At 37.9% G+C, this 20,323-nt stretch overlaps 1 protein-coding gene across 1 annotated transcript; it reads left to right on the top strand.

The window, feature by feature from the left end:
• The first annotated feature begins 1,993 nt into the window (after positions 1-1,993).
• On the top strand, positions 1,994-14,839 carry TTPA (alpha tocopherol transfer protein). Its single transcript, XM_015831864.1, has 5 exons — positions 1,994-2,429; positions 8,526-8,679; positions 12,130-12,323; positions 13,297-13,407; positions 14,632-14,839. The coding sequence occupies exons 1-5, from the start codon at positions 2,088-2,090 to the stop codon at positions 14,803-14,805; spliced, it is 975 nt and encodes a 324-aa protein (XP_015687350.1). The 5' UTR covers positions 1,994-2,087; the 3' UTR covers positions 14,806-14,839.
• The last annotated feature ends 5,484 nt before the right edge of the window (positions 14,840-20,323 follow it).

The raw sequence follows: 20,323 nt of genomic DNA, 5'->3' as shown, positions 1-20,323 counted from the left end.
AAGCTGCTACACTGGATATACAAAAGGAACTAGCTGATATCTTAATAATTAAAGGAGATATGCAAATAACAAACCAAGAAAGACCTGGGTAATTCTGCTATTTTGGATTTACAAAAACACTTGTTAAAGCTTTGAAGAATTTTGTGAGAAAGGACAAAGAATTGAAAAGAATTCTAGGTAGTTACTTGAAAGTACTAAAAACAAGGTTGCTATAAGTAAAAGGAATATAAAATTGAACTTCTCCCCAATATTCAGCCAGACTGTTAAAATTGGTGGTTTTTCAGGCAATTGTTATATCTCAAAAGAGATAGATGGGCAGTCATTGGATGAATAAAATCAAGATCCGTTCAGGGGGAAGCCAGTGGGAATGGGCCTGTAGTTTGACTAGTCTTTTCTTGAGAATCCAGTGTAAGGGTTTATCGACTGAGGTGATCATTTGGGAGGTTATGAAAGGATTGTATTAGATCTACTTGGCTCTTCCTTCATTTGTCTGAATGAGTTTTGCATTGGAAAACCTTTTTTGTTGTTGTTTTGGGGGGCTGCTAAGCACTCAGAGAATAAACTTGCAGCACTTCAACAGGAGGACAACTGGAGAATAGTGAAACATTGAAGGACTCAGTTGCAGCAATCACTGACCAAAGCATTGATTTAACTGCATTGAGTTTGTGTGCAATGGTTTGTTGTTCCAAACAACTGACTTAGTTTTTCCTCATTCTCCATAGGGTTGTTTGATGTCTTCCCTTCAATTTATTTCCATAGGGTGGTTTGATGTCTGTATCTTCCCTTTAATTAAATTGGGAGTGTTGTCTTTCCTGTTTTTATCTGAGTCTGACCTTGGAATTGGTGGAGCTGCAGTATAGGAAATTGCTGGCTAAGATTATGAACTCAAGAGACTTATGCAATCTTCCCTTGTAGGCTTGGTTCTCCTCCCAGAATTTAGCATTGCTATTGTGAAACACACCTAAAAGCATAATTTGAAAATCCTTAGAAAATGTTTTTTAAGTTGAAAAATATTGAAAGTAGTACATAATGCCTAAAAGTCAATATTCTTTCAAATCCGTGCCATCTGGGAAGCTGGGAATTTATGTTAACTAGTACTGCTTGCCCATTGTGCCACCTGTCCCCAAAACTGTTGCAGAAAAGTGATCCAAAACGTGATCCTTGTTGAGTGCCTTAGTCTATCAGAGTTCTCACATAACTTTTTTCCCCTGCTCTAAACATAGGACTTCATTGTTTTATGGTAGGTGGTAAAAGACAACCAGGAGCACTAAAAAACAAAAAACAAACACGCACAAAAGACCTGCCTTGAATAAGGCAGGTTCCAAGACTGCCATAGGGCCTGATACAGAAGGAAGAAGAATTAAATCTTGATACCTCAACAATAATGAAGACACCAGTGACAGAGATCTTGAATATAACACACACACGAATATGCCGATAACAGCAACCTTGGCAACTTTAAGACTTGTGGACTTCAACTCCCAGAATTCCTCAGCCAGCAAAGCTGGCTGAGGAATTCTGGGAGTTGAAGTCCACAAGTCTTAAAGTTGCCAAGGTTGAGAACCCCTGGCTTAAGCCAAAATTAAACAAAGCACATTCTAGCTTTGTTTAGTGTTTCTCAACCTTGACAATTTTAAGGCATGTGGACTTCAGCATTGCTGGCTGTGGAATTCTGGGAGTTGAAGTCCACATGCCTTAAAATTGTCAAGGTTGAGAAACACTGGACTTTAGCTAGATAGCATTTAGCTATCTGAATGAACCCAGCCCAATCCTACGAAGATTTATCTAACGCGGGGACGCAAGACTTTATGCTGCCGTGATCTGCTTCACTACTTGGAGAAAAATTGACTAAGAAGCTGGCTTCGGTTTCCGTGCCCATGGTAGCCGTGGAGTTTACCGACAGCCGGGCTCGACTGCCCCAACGGAGCTCCTGTTGTTCGGGTTGCGCAGGGTGCTGCCTCCCTCCCCGCCCCACGCCGACTTTCTCGACCGGGCAGTTGGCAGTGTGGTAGCTGATCCTGGACCGTCCTAACGCTGCCATTATTATTTGCAATAGGGAGGGGCATCGCATATCGTTTATTTTCGCAATGGGCTCAGGCGATTTTCTGGCGGTGCCAATTGTTACAGGGCGAAGCTCTCCTCGCCGTTCATTTCTTCTCCCAGGAGTTTATGGGCAGGGACGCTTAGGAAGCCCCTCCTGCCTTCTCCTCGAGACCCCGCGCAGAGACATGGACCAAGGCAAGCCTCCTTCCCCACCGGTTAACCTCAACGAGTTGCCGGAGGACTCGCCCCACGTGAGGGCGGCTATTGTAGCGCTGAGGTGCAAAGCTGTGGAGGAGAACCTACAGGTCCGCCAGCTCGACCTTTCGGACGCCTGTCTGCTCCGCTTTTTGCGGTGTCGAGACTTCGACAGCAACCTGGCTTGGAAGGTAAAGGGATCCCGGTACCCAACAGACCAACGGGAACGCGAGCACACACACACACACACACCCGCCCTCCCCACTTCCTCCCCTCCTAACTCAAGACTGGCGCGCGGGTTTCTTCAGGTAACTTTTCTAAACTCGCCGCTTGGCTGGGGCTCTTCCTTCTCGCCGCCCTCGCACAGATCCTTCCTTGCTAAAGAGCTGGAAGGAGACACGCCTATAAGGACCCCTGTTTATCCTGGCCAACCTTCGGCCGAGTGCCTCCACCGACTTCTCGAGGGACGCAGTGCCCAAACCGGAGAGGCAAACTGTCTCTTCCCTGAGACTTACACGAATTGGAATGTGCTGATTCTGTAATTGTTGAATTGTCCAGTGAAAAGAGCTCAGCAGGTGCCTGGTTGAAGCTAAACAAGGTCTGAACTGGTTATTACTTCAATGGGAGACTGCCAGGGAAACGCAGGGTTAGAGAAGAGATTAGGGGAGTTGAAGCCCTTCAGAAAAAGACACTGTTGCAAGAGGACAACAATGGCAAAACACACCTGACCTCACCACGAGTTAAGTGCTGCCTGGTTTTACTTCATAAAGGTTACCCTTCCTCTTTTTCAAATTGCTCTTTCCTCTGAACAGAATATGGAACTGCAAAATCTTGGATGCCCAGAAATCTATTGTTCAACAGTTGCCACTCTTACTCTTTGGCCTTTGAGGATAGGGCCAGGTCATATTCACTGCAGGGATTCCAGGGATGCTATTTATTTTGTAAGACACATTAACAGAATTTTGAAAGCCTTTCCAAAACCTTCACTACCCCTCCTTTTTAAGGATAGCATTGGTCAAGGCAATTTCATTCTCTTCCAGTGTCTCTTTTTTGTGTTTTCTGCCTTCCCGGTACTTAGCAACTATTTAACTTCTTCACTTCTTTCTCAATGACCAGAGCTAAATTCATCTACACAAGGTTGTGATGGCTTTTGTATCAGCTGGAAAGGATTCCTACCTTGTGTGGTACTGATGCTTGTTTTTCCTATTCCGATTTAAGCATGTGTCTATCTTTGCTTTTTTAAAGCACCACTCATCCAGTAAGGTTTAATTTGTCTTTGGTGCTGTTAAAGACAGCTATAGTAATACCTTCTGTCACTTTTGTACCTCAGAACAATAAGGAGCACAGAAAAGACAATAAAAATCTGGAAGAAGAATTTAAAACTCTGGAGGAACAATTAGTCAAGACTGAGTAATCTGTCAGATTCCTGAAAGATGCTGAGAAAGAAAACTACAATTATACAAATATTGACAGGGTTCATGTTTTCATGCAATACATGTATGCCACTGTTTTCCCTGTTTGGCTATTTTTATTTCTGCCTCTATAACCTTTTGTTTTCCTATGTCATCTTAACTCAAAGTACAATGTTGAGTCTGAACAAACCAGACATTGTACCCAGCTAGATTACCATATTTCAAAGAAACAGACATAAACCTACACATACACAAATTCCTATTTTCACAACAGTTGTGAGAAAACAAACACAAGGGAAGGGGGAATAAGGAAAGACAAATATTCTGATTCCCTAACATTTGTTTATTGTTGATACTTAGTTATATGATTATTATTTAGTATTCTGTCATTTGTCCTTTGTTTATGCTTTCCAAACTTTTGCTCTCATCTTTCATATTCTTACTGCTGTTTGAAAAATAAAGCTTTCTGACAATCAACTTCAAAAACCTATGACAAAAATGTATTGGAAATCTGAAACTTCCTCAGAATATTGGGAATTTTAAAATGTGTATGAAGTGGACAATGACATTGGAGGAATTTATCATGATTTTTTTTTAATTACAGAGGTTACTAGTATACAGTTCTGGCTCTATTTGAGAAGGATTCCTTGTCAGATATATGATAGGAGTGGCTGTTCCAAATATTTTTATTTACTCCTTGCCCAAACACTATTAAATTTTGTTATCTGAGTTTATTGTCACCATGTGACCATGCATGTAAATTTAATAAATCATAGTCTTGCAATCTATTAACACAGCTGCCCCCAACCTTTTGGATGCCAGGGCCCAGTTCCATGGAGGGTAGTTTTTCTGTGGACTGGAGGTCCCGCTCATGGGGATTGCCTGGGTCCCAGTCATGCGTGTCTGGGGCTTCGCTAGCTTGCGTGGCCCAGTTCCTGGCAGTCTGCAGACCGGTGCCAGTTCACAGCCTGGAGATTGGGGACCTATGCATTAACAGATAGTATGGAGCTTTGAGCTATTAATTTATGTTCTAACTCACCTTTTGCAAAACCTTCCTATAACTTGCCCTCAGTTCAGATCAAACTGCAACTAATATTGCTACACAGAGCAACATTTATTTATATTGACATTTCAATCCATGAAAAACACATATTTGATTCCAGCCTAACTCAGATTGTTCACTAAGAAATTTATGTGCATTGGCATTTTTACTACTATGTCTGGGACAGACAATTTGTTTTTACTATTACATCCAATAGTTTTCCCTAGCCTATTTGTAAAAATGCAGAGACAGAAAATGGATTTCAGTCTATAAATGTGATATGCAGCTGTACATATTGGTTGTCAGTTTTAGCAACAATAGATAGCTTATTTTTATTAAAATTCTCACCTCCTTGTAGTGCTTCATTCAAATGTTCTTTCTGATCTTCCCACATAGCTGCCATAATATACAATATTCCATGTTGATACTGTAGTTGGATAGAATAAGCCTGTGAAATGCTTTAAACCTGATTATGTAATTATATTACCATCACCTTCTCATGTTAATCAGGAATAATATACATTTACCAACTTAGTACCAAGTGCTTGCCCATACATGCTCCAAAGCATTGTTTTATCTTAGAAATCCAAAGTATGCATGGCATTAAGATAAAATATCTATTTCCAAAATGAAGACTAGATGGCAGTGTTATTAAAAATTGCCTGATTCCATCATATGTAACCCGTAATGTAAGAAATAACAAATGGCAGAAAACCTCCAGAAGTGAAGGGAGGGGACTATATCCCCTTTCCCTTACAGATGGAAGCGGCGAATTAACATAAAAGGTTGAAAGAGATATACTAAAATTTAATTTAAAATATTTCAGTCTGGACAAATCTAGGAACTAAAAAACTGTCAAGATTATACCTAAAAAATTTCTGATGGAATTATAAAAATATATAACAAAAATAACTTTTTGATGGAAAGAAAAATTGAAAAAAGAAATAACTGCTGAAATCTAGTGGAGAATCAGAGAATAGAACACTAACAATAAGGACTCAGAAATTGGCAGAATGCCAGAAACAAAGAAAAAGTTGTTCCTTTGACTTGCAAATAACCTTGAAGACAGCTGGGAACAAAGGAAGAGCCAGCTATAAGATTAAAAAGTCTTTGAAAGAAAACACTTAAGCAACCTGGACTGTTGCTTAAACCTAAGAACTATTTATGGGGGGGGGGACTTTGGCTTATTGGCTAATCCTTTAGAGGAGAATTTGCTGGAAGGATTTAAAGTTGCTTAATATACTGAATCTATTAATTTTGACTGACTGATAAATTAACTTTTGAATTAAAACATTGATGAAAGATTATTTGAAGGGGGGAGACAACATGGGAAAATTTAGAAAGTGAGATGACTAATATGAAGAAAGACTGGCTAGGCCACTCCAGGAGCTTAATGTGCTTCTTGAGCCACTCCTTTGTTGACTTGGCTGTGTGTTTTGGGTCATTGCCATTCTGGAATACCCATCCATGACCCATTTTCAATACCCTGGCTGAGGGAAGAAGGTTCTCACCCAAGATTTGATGGTATATGGCCCCATCCAGCATCTCTTTGATGTGGTGAAGTTGTCCTGTCCCCTTAGCAGAAAAATACCCCCAAAGCATAATGTTTCCACCTCCATGTTTGATGGTGGGGATGGTGTTCTTGGGGTCACAGGCAGCATTCCTCCTCCTCCAAACGAGTTGAGTTGATGCCAAAGAGCTTGATTTTGGTTTCACCTGACCACAACACTTTCACCCAGTTCTCCTCTGAATCATTCAGATGTTCATTGGAAAACTTCAGATGGGCCTATACACGTGCTTTCTTGAGCAGGGGGACCTTGCAGGTGCTGCAGGATTTCAGTCCTTCATGGGTAGTGTGTTACCAATTGTTTTATTGGTGACTATGGTCCCAGCTGCCTTGAGACCATTGACAAGACCCTCCCATGTAGTTCTGAGCTGATTCCTCACCTTTCTCATGATCATTGAAACTCCATGAGGTGAGATCCTGCATGGAGCCCCAGACCGAGGGAGATTGACAGTTATTTTGTGTTTCTTCCATTTGCGAATAATTGCACCAACTGTTGTCACCTTCTCACCAAGCTTGGCGATATTCTTGTAGCCCATTCCAGCCTTGTGTACAATCTTGTCCCTGACATTCTTGGACAGCTTTTTGGTCTTGGCCATGGTGGAGAGTTTGGAATCTGATTGATTGATTGCTTCTTACAGGTAACAAGCTGAGATTAGGAGCACTCCCTTTAAGAAAAATGCATTTTGAAATGCATTTTTCTGAAAAAAAATTTTGTTATTCTGTCTCTCACTGTTAAAATAAATCTACCATTATAATTATAGACTGATCATTTCTTTGTCAGTGGGCAAACATACAAAATCAGCAAGGGATAAAATAATCCCCCCCACACTGTATTACACAAAGAACCAGTTCTCTGGAGTAGGCTGTAATGCTGGGGAAGGTGGAAGGAAAGAAGATGAGCATGATAAGCAGCAAAGTGGATGGTCTCACAATGACAATGGACACACTATTAGAAAACCTGAAAGATTAGATAAAGGACAGATCGTCATGGAGAAAAGCAATTGAGCGGTCACTAAGAGTTGACACCAACTTTATAGAATATCATCATCACGATCAATCAGTGGCTTATTCCTGTTTTTCCCTAACCAGTTTTCCTCTTCCCCTTTTCTCATTTCCATTCAGCTTTGCCTTTCTCTTCGCAGTGCAACTAGGTGGTCCTCTTTCTAGTTTTGTTTTCCTTTTTTTCTGTTGGAAAGATAGCAGAATGCATGTGTGAGGTGTGTGTGTGTATATATATTTATTTATTTATTTATTATTCGAATTTATATCCCGCCCTTCTCCTTGCGGACTCAGGGCGGCTGACAATCAATTAAAAACACCAATAACAATCACAAAATTAAAATTAATTAAAATGAAATATTTAAATTTTCTGATTAAAATATGATTAAAAACCCCTCTAAAAACCCCTCTTAAAAATTGCCCTAGGCCAGTCCCGCTTGTTGGAATAGCCATGTCTTGAGGGCGCGGCGGAAGGAAGGGAGATCAGGGATCACCCTGATCTCTGGGGGTAGCTCATTCCAGAGGGTGGGAGCTCCCACAGAGAAGGCCTTCCCCCTTGGGGTCGCCAGCCGGCACTGTCTGGCCGATGGCACCCTGAGGAGACCCACCCTGTGGGAGCGTACTGGCCGATGGGAGGTAATCTGTGGCAGATTGCTTCTGTGGCAGATTGCTTCTGTGCAGGAGGGCAGTTTATGTTCTGTGCAGGAGGGCAGTTTATGTTTGTGAAACAGACAATGACTGGAATATGCAAATGGAGATCAATTTTGAAACATAAAATAAATTTATGATAGGACTTGGATAAGAAGCAAAACATCTTCAAAGAAAAACAAGAAAGTCCAGTTGCCTTATGAAAAAGCATCTTTGGGATTTGTGATGGGGTAGAATTGTTAAAATTAATTTCAGTTAGGTTGATAACCTAGAGAAGCTAAGCCTTTCCCACTTTGATTGCTTTTGTTTATAATTATTTTGTTTTTCTTTGAGGGAGACTATCTTAAATTTAGGATAATTTGTCATTTGAGTAAACATGTATAGATTATAAAATTCACCTTCATTGCAGTTGTACATAGATTTTCTGAGAGTTCTGTTTTCTATTGAATTCCCTATTGAACTTCAAAGGCATAAACTTATGGAAAGTTTGTAAGTCTAAGCTTGTAACATCCAGACTTTTAGTAGGCTATATCGTGCTATTATTATACATGAACTTATATATGTATGAAATTATGCTATTATGTTATCTCATTTCCATCTCTGTTATTTCTGTTCTTAGGTCTTGAAAAACTATCACAGATGGAGAAGGGAATGCCCAGAAATAACTACAAATCTACATCCACCCTCTAATCTTAGCCTGTTGCAAACAGGCTACTTTGGAATTTCGAAAAAGAGGGATCCAAGTGGTTCTAGAGTGATCTTTTATAGAATTGGCAAGTAATGTTTATGTTGATAATCCTATCTAGTTTCTAAAACCAAAGTGAAGGATAGTGAAGGGGGAGGATGCACGTACAGGGGTAGTGGCTAAATTGCCCTAGGACCTTAGGATCAAGACCAGCAGCCACTGCCCCCTCCATTGCACCTTCCATTGTTTGCCTTTGCTCTGTGAAATTGCTGATTTGGGGATTGAAGGGAAGAGAGGATAGTAGTTCAGGTTTCTCATGGCTAGTTAACAAGGACAGAAGAATGCCTGCAAAAAGAAGCCAAATTTGACTAGATGGAGAAGTGAAGGATGAGCAGCAGCATTGGGCCATCTTTGATAACTTGCTCTCTTTTGTGTGTGTGTGTGTGTGTGTGTAAACTTGAGGATTTTTTCTCTTCTCTCCTTTGCTGCCTTTTGTTTAGGGAACAATTGACCTCCTTTCTTTTCTGTTTTAGCCTTTTTTTTATAACTTCACAAACTTATCTTATTGTTATGGATCTATTTATAATTGTTTCTCTGTAATCATCAGTAAAGCTTTTTAAAGTTTAAATATTCATCTATTTTGTCCAGGGTAATTTCTTTTCCATTATATTAATTGGAATTATATTAAAATTTGTTTTTGCAAAGTCACATTCTCTGTTATTATAGTATCACCCTCTTGTAATTTCAGTATCTTTTTTTGTTTTCATCAGTTCCCTGGTTTACTTGAAAAGTCTTTTTTGTTTTGCATAATTTATTTTTATTTCCCTTTTTCTTAATTCTAACATAGATAATTCTTGCTATAGAAGCTTAATTGGTTGAGAAATAATTATCTTCTCTGGAAACTTCTTCAATTGGTTGAGAAATAATTATCCTCTCTGGAAACTTCTTTAATTTCTCTTCTTTTCTTTTTATCTCACCCAAAATAACTTGTGTTTTCTGTTGCCTTTGCCTTTTGAGTTCATTATTATGGGGTATAAAGTAACCTTTCATGAAAACTTTGCTTGCATATCAAATGAATCTTACATATGTACCTTTATTAAGATTATTTTCAAACAACTTGGAAAGGGGGAGATCTTAAGGCAAATGCTGCACTGAGATCAGCAGTAATATTTGGGCAACATTCAGTCAGATAATTTTATAACATAATTGCAGAGGGTTTTCAGGGCCACAAATATGGTATTTGTGAGCTGTTGATTATTAAGGTATGAGAAAAAAATTAGATAAACATAGCCAAAAAGCAATAATCAGATAAAAACTAGGGAGTAAAGAGAGAGAATCTGTTTGAACAATCAATTTGGAAGACTTGGAGGCAAAATGTAGATGATAAAACAAAGAGATGCTTTTAATGATGTTGAATTAAATATTTATATGCACATCTGTTCAGACTTCACTCTCTCTTACTGATATGTTACATGTTCTAAGAAATTTAGATATAATCCAATTGGAGTTAAACAGTTTTCAATTCTCTTGAAAATACGAAAAAGTATAAGCAGTTAAGAGAGCATTTCTATGTTTGATAGCTGTCAAAAGAAGATTAGATGCACCATTGTGCCCTTTTACTGTGGGAGTAGAATTTCACAGGTAAAGAAAGCCTTTTGGGATTGTTTTATCCAATGGTAGCTTTTAACCTGTGTTATCCAAGCAATGGGAAAATAAGAAAAACAAAGATCTGTTAGACCGCTTTTTAAGAAAATCCGCTCTGTCTCCAATCAAGAACTGATAGATTTGGACTTAATGGAAAATAATCCAGTACTTCATTTCCTTGTCTCATGCATTCATCCTTAGTCTTTGTAATCAATGATGTGGATATTTCTAGTAATGCTTATCACTCTCTAATCTATATTTGTTGTAATTGTTTTCTTAGCAAGAATAATTATGATAGACTTTGTGAAGTAGCCTATAAGGTAAGGCTGTAAACTGTGACTCCTTAATTGTAATACAGTTTCACAGTATAGATACTAAAGGTGTTTCTTATTGGTGGTTATATATTGGCTTTCATAATCTTGATTGTGCATTTTTATTACTAGGAAAGTTATATCAATTGAAAAAAATAATTTATATCATAATTGCTATTAAGGCTACCTAGTGCCTGGAATACAGGTAATCCCCGGGTCATGAGCGTTCACTTAACATTTGTTCAAAGTTATGCGATCAGCGCCCCTTATTGTTTACGAAAAAATCCCAAAATTACGAATGTTGCAGCATCACAGCAGTTGTTCACCCTTACGAATGACTGCAGAGGCTCTGTAACATTCACCCTATTTCCCCCCCCCCCGCTCCCCACAACTGCTTCCCCCTTCCTTCCCACTGTGCGGGACTCATCTTATGCACCAGCCTTATTGAAAGCAATCCCGCTGCTGCTGCGCCTTCGCTTTCTTTCACTCAGACTTTATCCGTTCGGATAAAAATTGTTTGAGCGGCAGTGGTTTGTGTTCCTCGGCTCTGTATGAATGGAAGAAAGTGGAGGCACAGCAGCGGAATTGCTCTCAATAAGGCCAGTGCACGCAAACTAGCAACTTATTGTTTGAGAGCAATTCTGCTGCTGCGCCTCCACTTTCTTCCAAGTCGGATGGAACTGGGGGCCCCAAGCCCTTGGCAGTGGCAGCCATCTGAGTGGCTATGATTCCCCCTCCCCAGCAGTTGAAGGATTCCCTTCTGCTCTCAAACTAAGGCTGGCGCATGAGAGCGAGCAGCGCACCCTGGCTATGGACGGCATTGGTTCCTGCGCCCGGCCAACTTCGATTCCACGCTTTGTCCCACATGCATGCAAACGAAGCAAATACTTCTCCCCCACTCCCCGGAGAATGGAAGCTTCTGGGGGCCATTATCTCTTTTGCACATAATGGGTGTTTGAACTTGCATGATTTTAAGGCACCCAGGAGCTTCCATTGTCGACATGAAAAGTATTTCCAAGCCAACTCTCTATTCCCTCAAAGAGAAAGAAACTGTGGCAGAGAGGAGAAGATTTTTACAAGGTGAGTCCTGTGCAGTAGGAAGAGAGGGAAAAGCATGAGGTATCTTAGTGGGTCAGGGAGGTCTTGGAGGCCTGTTTCATCCCTAGCCCCCCCCCCCATGACCTTCCCCAACTTGAGATACCTCAGGTGCACTTAAAGAACTGTGCATTCACCTACGCATTCGATTAGCGAATGCGTGGGTAAAAGCAGGGAGTGATCTCCTTCAAGGTACAAGATTCACTACCACAAATTCTCAAGTTATGAATGGAATGGGCAGGCTCCATTACATTCGTAACTCGAGGACTATCTGTAGTTCATGATGCACAAGTTTTGGAAAACATAATTAAACTTTTTAATGTTGCCTATTATTCTTGCCACCCAGTCCAGAATTTTATTTAAGACAAAATATTCACTTTGTGCAGAAAAATTGTCTTATTGTTAAATAATAAATAATAAATATGCCTCTGTCTCTGTCTCTCTCTGTCTGTCTCTCTCTCTCTCTATGTATTTGTATGTATGTATAGCACGATGGGACCCTAAGATATTTACAACAGATGATCTCTTTCGTGTAAGTATTATGCTGTCTGAGCTTATTGTAAGAGAATCAGACACCCAACGGAATGGAACCAAGACAATCTTCGATCTCCAAGGATGGAAATTTGCTCATGCATTTCAGATTACTCCAGCAGTGACCAAGAAAATAGCATTTATACTCACAGTAAGCATTACTCTTATTTATTCCACTGTGGAATATTGTGGTAGTTTCCAAGAACTAAAATCAGGTAGCTGAATTGAAGCAGATAAATTGCACCTTTTCAGTATAGTTTTTGCAACAATTCAAAATGACTGAAACCCTCTTCAAACTGAATAAAGAATGTCAGCCAGGCTGCCCCAGTCTTGGTTTTTGTCCATCTTCTATATAGTCAGCTAAGTGTGAAGAAGAACAGTGCTCAGTTTTGCTTGGACACAAACACTGCTGACTTCACTCTCTTCAGGTTTGTCCTATTATTATAGGTTATGATAGAGCTTAGTCATCTTGGATTGTCTGACACTGTGACTTGATTATAAGGCAAAAATGTGTACTCTCTTGTGCTTGTAGTCAATAACTTCACATTGGCTCCATAGTTCTCAGTGCACTTCAGGTGACAATTGCTTGAATTAATTTAACCATATCTTTTGGTAGTTCATAATCAAGATCTTAATAATGTGGGAGATATGTCTTAAATAGATACAATTCTGAAGTCAATTCTATCACCTTACAGTTGAGTATTCAGTAATTGTTCTATAAATACAGTCCACAGTTCCTTCAAAACACAGGTATGGTTGTCTGTATAAAACAACTATGTTTAAAACCTTTTCAAAGTATTTGTTTTCTGTATTGAATATATAGACATGTGCCATATTTTCATGTATGTTGCTTATATAAGTATAAATGTTAGAATATTGGCACTCTTATATTTAAAGCCTGTTTGGTGTAGTGATTAAATTCTTCCTTAAGCTTAAAGTCAGCTGAGTGATCTTGGGCCAGTCACATCCTCTCAGCCCTAAGCAGACAGTGGCAAACCACTTCCAAATAAACCTTTGCTAAAAAAAACTTTTCCAGGTAGTTCCAGGAATCAACACTGACTTGGAGGCACAAAAACAAGCAAACTCACCCCTACTTTGTTTTCTTATTTTTTCCCTCTTGGCAGGATGGTTTCCCAATAAAAGTTCGTGAAATCCACATGATTAGAGAGCCTGGAATTTTTTACCATGTTTTTAATCTAATTAAGCATTTCCTCCCTGAAAAAATCAAAGCAAGGGTAAGTGAGCACAAATTTTTATTTGCTATGGAAATGATCCATTACTATCTCAGCACTCATCATATTTTCTTTTGAAATAAATACATCCATTCCATTTTGATTCAACAACTCTTTTATTATTTTAATTAATAGGGAGCCACATATACACCCGCCAGTGTATCAATTCAAAGCAAGTTCATAGATAAAGGTGTATGAATTTTGCTGAGTAGTTTCGAGTGAAATCATTATTTCCTGATGATAGGAATGTAAAAGATTCTTATCCCAAATATTGCTGGGAATACTTTAAAAAAAAATATCCAAGTAACCTAGTTCATATTTATTTCTTCCCAGGAAAAACAGTCCAACTCACTTTTGAAAATGTATAAAATAGCCCAGTCTCTGAGCCAGTGTTTCTCCACTTCAGCAACTTGTCTAGCTAAGGATTTCTTGGCACCAAAACCGACATAGCTTAAAGTTGTTGAATTTGATAAACACTGCTATTGGCTATTTCCTTATTTTCATAATAAAACTATACTACATGCTTGCAACATTGTGGATTTTTTTTTTCTGAAAGCCAGATTTTCCTTTGCATCACTTCCTGGAACAACCATGTAATCATTTAATACCACATAATAACATGAACATTCTTGAAGATGTGATTTCCATCTCTTATAAGTTTAAAATTCTATCCGTAGGTGGTCCAAAATATTTATTTCTGATATAAATCTGAGAGAATGGAGATCTTAGCCTACAAAGTAAAATGTATGACATTTATAACTGTATATTTCTTTCTGATAGTGTTAATTTTGACCTAAAGCTGTATTGGCTGGCTGGGGGGGGGGGGAGGATGGGAGAGGTATTTTCAGATGGAAGGCTGAAACAGGTTGCTTTCCTGTCTTGTCCACTTATCTCAAGTCCATATAACTTTATATAAATGTTCTGTATAGATTTCTGTTCATTGAATTGTAATCTTGAAAAGGTCTTTTTAGGCTTTCAGATCCAATCTCCTGGGTTAGTGCAGGAATCCATTTTCATGGTACCTTATTTCTAAATTTCATGTGATTATTTGAATTTTTTGCTTTGCAAAAAAAGAAAACTAGATTTTTATTTAGTTGTTTCTAATTTCAGCTGATAAATTGAATAAGACACTTGCTTTAACACTATTTTAAGTTAACAGTCGTCTTGGAAACTGATCTGTAGCTTAGCACAGTATTGTATATGAATCCAGATATTATCTCATTGCAGATCCATCTGCATGGGAATAACTTTGCACATGGGCTCCAGAAACATTTTCCAGCCAGCCTTCTCCCTGAAGAATATAATGGTGAAGCGGGTCCTTTTGAAGAATTTTCTAAAGAATTGATTGATATTTTAATGGAATCCACTGACTATCTTCAAAGTATTTCTCTTCTTGCATAGACCACTGACATGGAATAAACTATAACTGGAAGGCTCAGAAATACTTGATTATTAACCAGAATGAGGTGCTGATGAAGCTAATGCTTTAAGTTGCAGGAACCCCCATCCCCAAAAGAAACAATCAACTCCATTAGAAAAAAATTACAGATGCTTTTTGATGCTTTCAATCATCTGATGATTTTAGATAATGCAAAATTATTTTTTGGATCAATGTCAGGTGTTGTGATTTGAGGATAAGGTTACTAGAAAATAAAATGAGAAAGCCTTACAATACATGTACATTTTATGTGAAAGGGAATTGTTTGCTCCCTAGAAAATGTTACACAACTTCTAACTGTACCACCTGCTGAAATTCACCCTGCCAAAATGTAAATATAGCTTCTGCTGGATCAGAACAAATATTTTCATAGTAGCTAGCTAGATGCCATGGAGAAGCTGACAAGCATGGTAAAATACTAGTAAGCTGTTTCCTATGTTCATATATGTTTCTCAGATTTTTCCCTATTTTTACGCCTTCTGTGGAATAAGTATTTCTTTTATTCATTTTAGTGAAGTATTAATCTGCTGTTTCCTATGTTCATATCTGGGACTCAGACTTTTCTCTGTTATGCCTTCTGTGGAATAAGTATGTCTTTTATTCATTTTGGACTCCTTCTGAATGACACTGTATTCAAAATATTAATATGTGTATGTTTCCTCAACACCAAGCCTCTATGTTCAGTGGGTTCTTTCTCAGCACTACAAGTGTCTACTTAGAATTAAGTGCTATAGACTGTGTTGACATAAATCAAATTTACCAACCAAATTTACTAACATGTTATATCAAAACAGACACTATTAAGGTATAATGTTATAGTCTGGTTCACATAGGGGCACGATTTACTTGGTTTGTGCTTAGGAACTGTAGTCTAAAACACATACAATATGCTTTTAAACATTGTGTAAATATACCCATAGCTTTTAAAGGGAATTTCTCTCAGGTGAGCTTAGATGTTACTTCTTAATGCAAACAAAGGGATAATAAGCAGCTATGTATCAATTGGTATAGCAATTACTCTTTTTTACTATTTTTTTTTAAATTTAGCTTTTGTTCATGTAATTTAACTGTACTTGACATAATTCTCAAGAATATAAGTTTGGGAATTTCAAGAAAAGAAAAAAATCATAAAAATCATATTCATACTAGAAAGCCACCAATGCTACTCTAACAAAGGGCATACTATTATAGTAATGTGGACCAATATGTATCTGAATTAGATATGGAGGTTGGAAGTAGAAACGTTCCTCATTTTTAAAAATACTTTTTCAGACACTATAAAGGAGATATTTAATAAAGTACTCAGTTTGAAATAATGTGAAGGCAGTATATAGGCACACACAAATCTAAGCATCCTTATCTGTTTTGGATAACATTTTTAAGGGAAATCAGTTTAAGGCTACATTGTTACATTCATCTGAAAATAATTTTCATTTCGGTTTTCTAGGACTTTTGATCAGGTTTCATTCTTTTCTTTTGCAGAAGGAAGTAAGAGAGAGAAAAAGGAAGGGAAATAAGTATCAGGATGAGTTTGCAAAACCTTTTGTTTTAGGGAGGTTTCTCTTTCAGGGAATAGACTGAATTATATTCTTCCCTGCCCTCTATTGACCTCAAATAAGTCTTCTCAGTCACCAGGAGAACTGAAGGATTAAGAAAAAGATTATGTTTCAGTGCCCACCCAAAAGGTAGAGCTGGAACTCACAAAGACAAGTTCTGATAAGAAATCTTTATTGAAGAAAGGTTAGAAACTCATAAAGAAATCTAACAATGGCTGCCTTTTGTGAATAAGTTGTATGTATGGTAACAATATTCAAGCCCTTTTCTGACCTTTTCTCTTTACCTTACATAATGGGTCCCACCTCCCCTCTCCCTTCCTTTTGCACAGACAGGTTGCTTTCCATCTATGCCTTGTTTTTGCAGGAGTACGTTTGCTCAAATTGTTTTTCTCTGACTGTGAGTCTAATTTCAAAGGCACAAAGTCTTCTTGAAAAAAAGCAGACCCACAGAAAGCACTGGTTTTCAATGGGCTCCAGTGTCTGCACCTGCTTTTTGGAAAAAGTACAAAGTACTTGTACAAAGTACAAAGAGAAACAGAACTGGTTTGCAGAAGGACAGTGGCTTTAAGAAGGCCAAGATTATGTACTCTTTCTAACCTTGTAGTAAGCATAATTATTGCAGAATACTGCCCTGGAGTGCCAGCAAGCCTGCCAAAATGGCAGCCAGCATGTGTGGCTACCAGCTAAGAAGTAGAAGAAGAATCCATGAATGCAGAAAGATGGCAGAATTGAATAACTGGAGAGCTTTTCCAGCGAATCTTTCTAGAGTTTCCAAGTTAGAATTCCTTGTATGGTACAACATCAACAGATGATTTCCATCAATAGCCTACAGAGGGATGCTTGAACAACATCTTGTCCACTTCACTTGCATGATCCAAAATTCTAGTGGAAACAACCAGTATGGAAAACATTGAAAGTAAAGGCAAAGTCATGTACAACAACGTTTCTCAACCCTGGCCACTTCAAGATGTGTAGATTTCAACTTCCATGTTGGCTGGGAAGTTCTGGGAATTGAAGTCTACACATTTTAAAGTTGCCAAGGTTGAAAAACAGTGCTCTACAGTGTTACGATATTTTCTCTCAGATAAGCATGCAAAGTAATTTCTTAACAGAAAAAAAATTCAGTGGCAACTAAGATAACACTCTAATGAGTAAAAACATATATGTATGTATGTATGTATGTATGTATGTATGTATGTATGTATGTTTGCTGCATTCAGAAAATTCATGCTGCTGAATTTTCTGGGCATCTATCATGCTTTCCTATTCTGATTATAATTTTTTTTAGTAATGTTAACGTTTATATTTCTGTGGGAAAGGGATTTTGCAGACAAAGACTATTTTCCAAATTTGTTAAGTTAGCTAAAAAGCTGAAGGCAAATATTTTAAAGTTGTAAGCATAAGCACTTTCCTTGGAGCAAAGCCCATAAGAACAATGGGATTTAGCATACATGAAATTGCAGTATAAAGAAATCAGTTAACTCAGTAATGATAAACTTTAAATGCTGGTGTTATACTGTATTTTATATTTGTCTTTTGCAATTCTACTATGCAGTTTGTTTTTTATAAAAGTTACTCTGGGTATTTTTAACTGAAAGGTTGAAAACTATTAACATATAATAAAGTATTAATAATATTATAAAGCCTTTTATAGATCCTTTTAATAAATGTCTTTTATTCAGTAAGTTTTGGATTATATTCATACAATATTGAATATCTTCTAACTGGATGAGCAAAGAACTTTGAATTCTTTGATATATGCTTCTCACTTAGCATTTGCCCTAAATGGCTATTGTCATTTGTTCAGCATACAAGTTCCTCTGTGTGCAGTACGTTCTTATGTAATGTGTGTGTGTGTGTCTGTATGTGTCTGTGTAAAATATACTTTTGAAGCTACTCAACATCCTATGTTTGCACACTATGTATGGAGCAGAACAAGTGCCCATGCCAGTTAGTAGTTGACATGGGAAAGTGTGTCATTCTGACTGACTCAAATCTTACTTATGCCCCCAACTTCTGATTTGCAATGGTCATGAGGCTTCATTATGCATTCCTTCATAATGTAAAATTGACTCTTGCTCAGAGAGAATGACTGTTTATATTTCAGCAGTTTTGTCTTGTGACTGTAGGGTTCCGGGGACAATGGCAATTTTCTGGAAGTTGTTTATGGCATTATGAACACAGATAATTGGCAACCCCAAAGCTGATCTTAATCATACTGGCTTGCCACTGCATTTATTTATTTTAAATTAAATTCAAAGGTCACCCAACTGCAGATGTCTCTATGCAGCTTACTGTTTAAAAAGTAAGAAAACAATAAAGCAGGAAAAAAGAACCACAGATATCCAGAAGTTCATACTATACAGTACAATAGGAAACAAGCAGAAACTAATGCTTCAGACACTGTTGTTAATCTTTTTTTTTACCAAAGAAGAACAGATAAGCCACATAAAGCCATAATATATAAATTTATGTATGATTCTCCCTTCCTTTTAGAGAGTTGCATATGATCAAACCAGTTTTTATTATTCATTGACAGATTTCTGTGGGACACAACTATGTTTCACATGGGAAGGATGCATCATGCTACTGGCTATCCTTACTCTAAAATATACTTCCCTATCTTCTCTCTTCTTTTCACATGGATAACCAAGATATGAATCAAGATGGCATATCACTAGTATGTGAAATCTGAGCTGCCAAAATCTGGTTGTAGTAATAGCATTTAGACTTATATACTGCTTCATGATGCTTTATGGCCCTCTCTAAGTGGTTTCCAAGTCAGCATGTTGCCCCCAACAACCTGGGTCCTCATTTTTACCTACCTTGGAAGGATTGAAGTCAACCTTCATATCGTTAGATGGCAACAAAAAGACTCAGAAAACAAACTAAGAGGTTACTCTGGGGAAGGACATCTAGGCTGCTGCTTTTAACATGCTTTCCTGTAATCCATATAATGGCATAATTTGGTTTGTCCCAATAGCTGAAATCTAATCTGTCAATTAACAACAACAACAAATCTGTCCAGGTAAAGGCCAATAAAGAGTGCTGTGGGTCAACTTAAGCAAAGTAGATTTCTGTTATTTTGGGGGATGGGGGTGGGAAGTCCTAACTCAGGTGCTGTAGCTCCTATATACCTTATGCCTTGTGCAGTTGTTCACTCTTTGTATTTCTTGTGCTCTTTTTCATCTTTCTCCTTTTTCTTCTGCTACATCATCACCATGTCACCACAAAAGTGCACTGGTTGTGCAACCCACTTCCCAATGCACCCGTGATGTTACCAAATCTGATAATGAAATTTTTGCAAGAAGAAAAGGAAGCCAAGAAAACGTAAAAATGCAGCGTATGGAGATGCCCATCATCCTAGCAATACAGCAACAGCAACTTCTAGTAATGCTGAAACTTTAATATCTTATTAAAACACATGTTCATGCACCCAGAGGTTGTCAGTGTGGCGGTGTTTAACTCCAACTTTTCAAAAATGTTAGTTTGCCACATATATTGTGTGTGAAATCCACATTTAAATTTTCCCATTCATTTAAATTTAACTTATTGAAAAATAGGTTACACATTATGCACATTAATGAGCAGTCTATTTAAATGTACTAAGTAATGCACATATTCTTGTACAGCATGTAAGAACCAATTTAAGAATCCATGCTAAACTTTATACTACCCTTTTATTACTTATTACTACTTTTACTCTTACTTATTACTGCTCATTTTATTAGTTTTTTCTGTTTGTATGGCCACTATTATTAGTCTGCACTCTATTACTTGCAGCCATTGACCGACGATGTTTGTACACTTAAGCTATGATGAAGTCACCTATTTCAATGCCATTTATATAATCAATTTTGAGGATAGTTGTTTGGAAGGTTTTCTTAACTTTCACGGAATTTTCCTACTTCTTGCGCGGGCAGAA

The sequence above is a fragment of the Protobothrops mucrosquamatus genome, unplaced genomic scaffold, assembly GCF_001527695.2.
Source record: "Protobothrops mucrosquamatus isolate PMUCROS unplaced genomic scaffold, P.Mucros_1.0 scaffold_283, whole genome shotgun sequence".
Classification (NCBI taxonomy): Eukaryota; Metazoa; Chordata; class Lepidosauria; order Squamata; family Viperidae; genus Protobothrops; species Protobothrops mucrosquamatus.
Note: the sequence above shows the minus strand (reverse complement) of the source record. Positions and strands in the feature narration are given on the sequence as shown.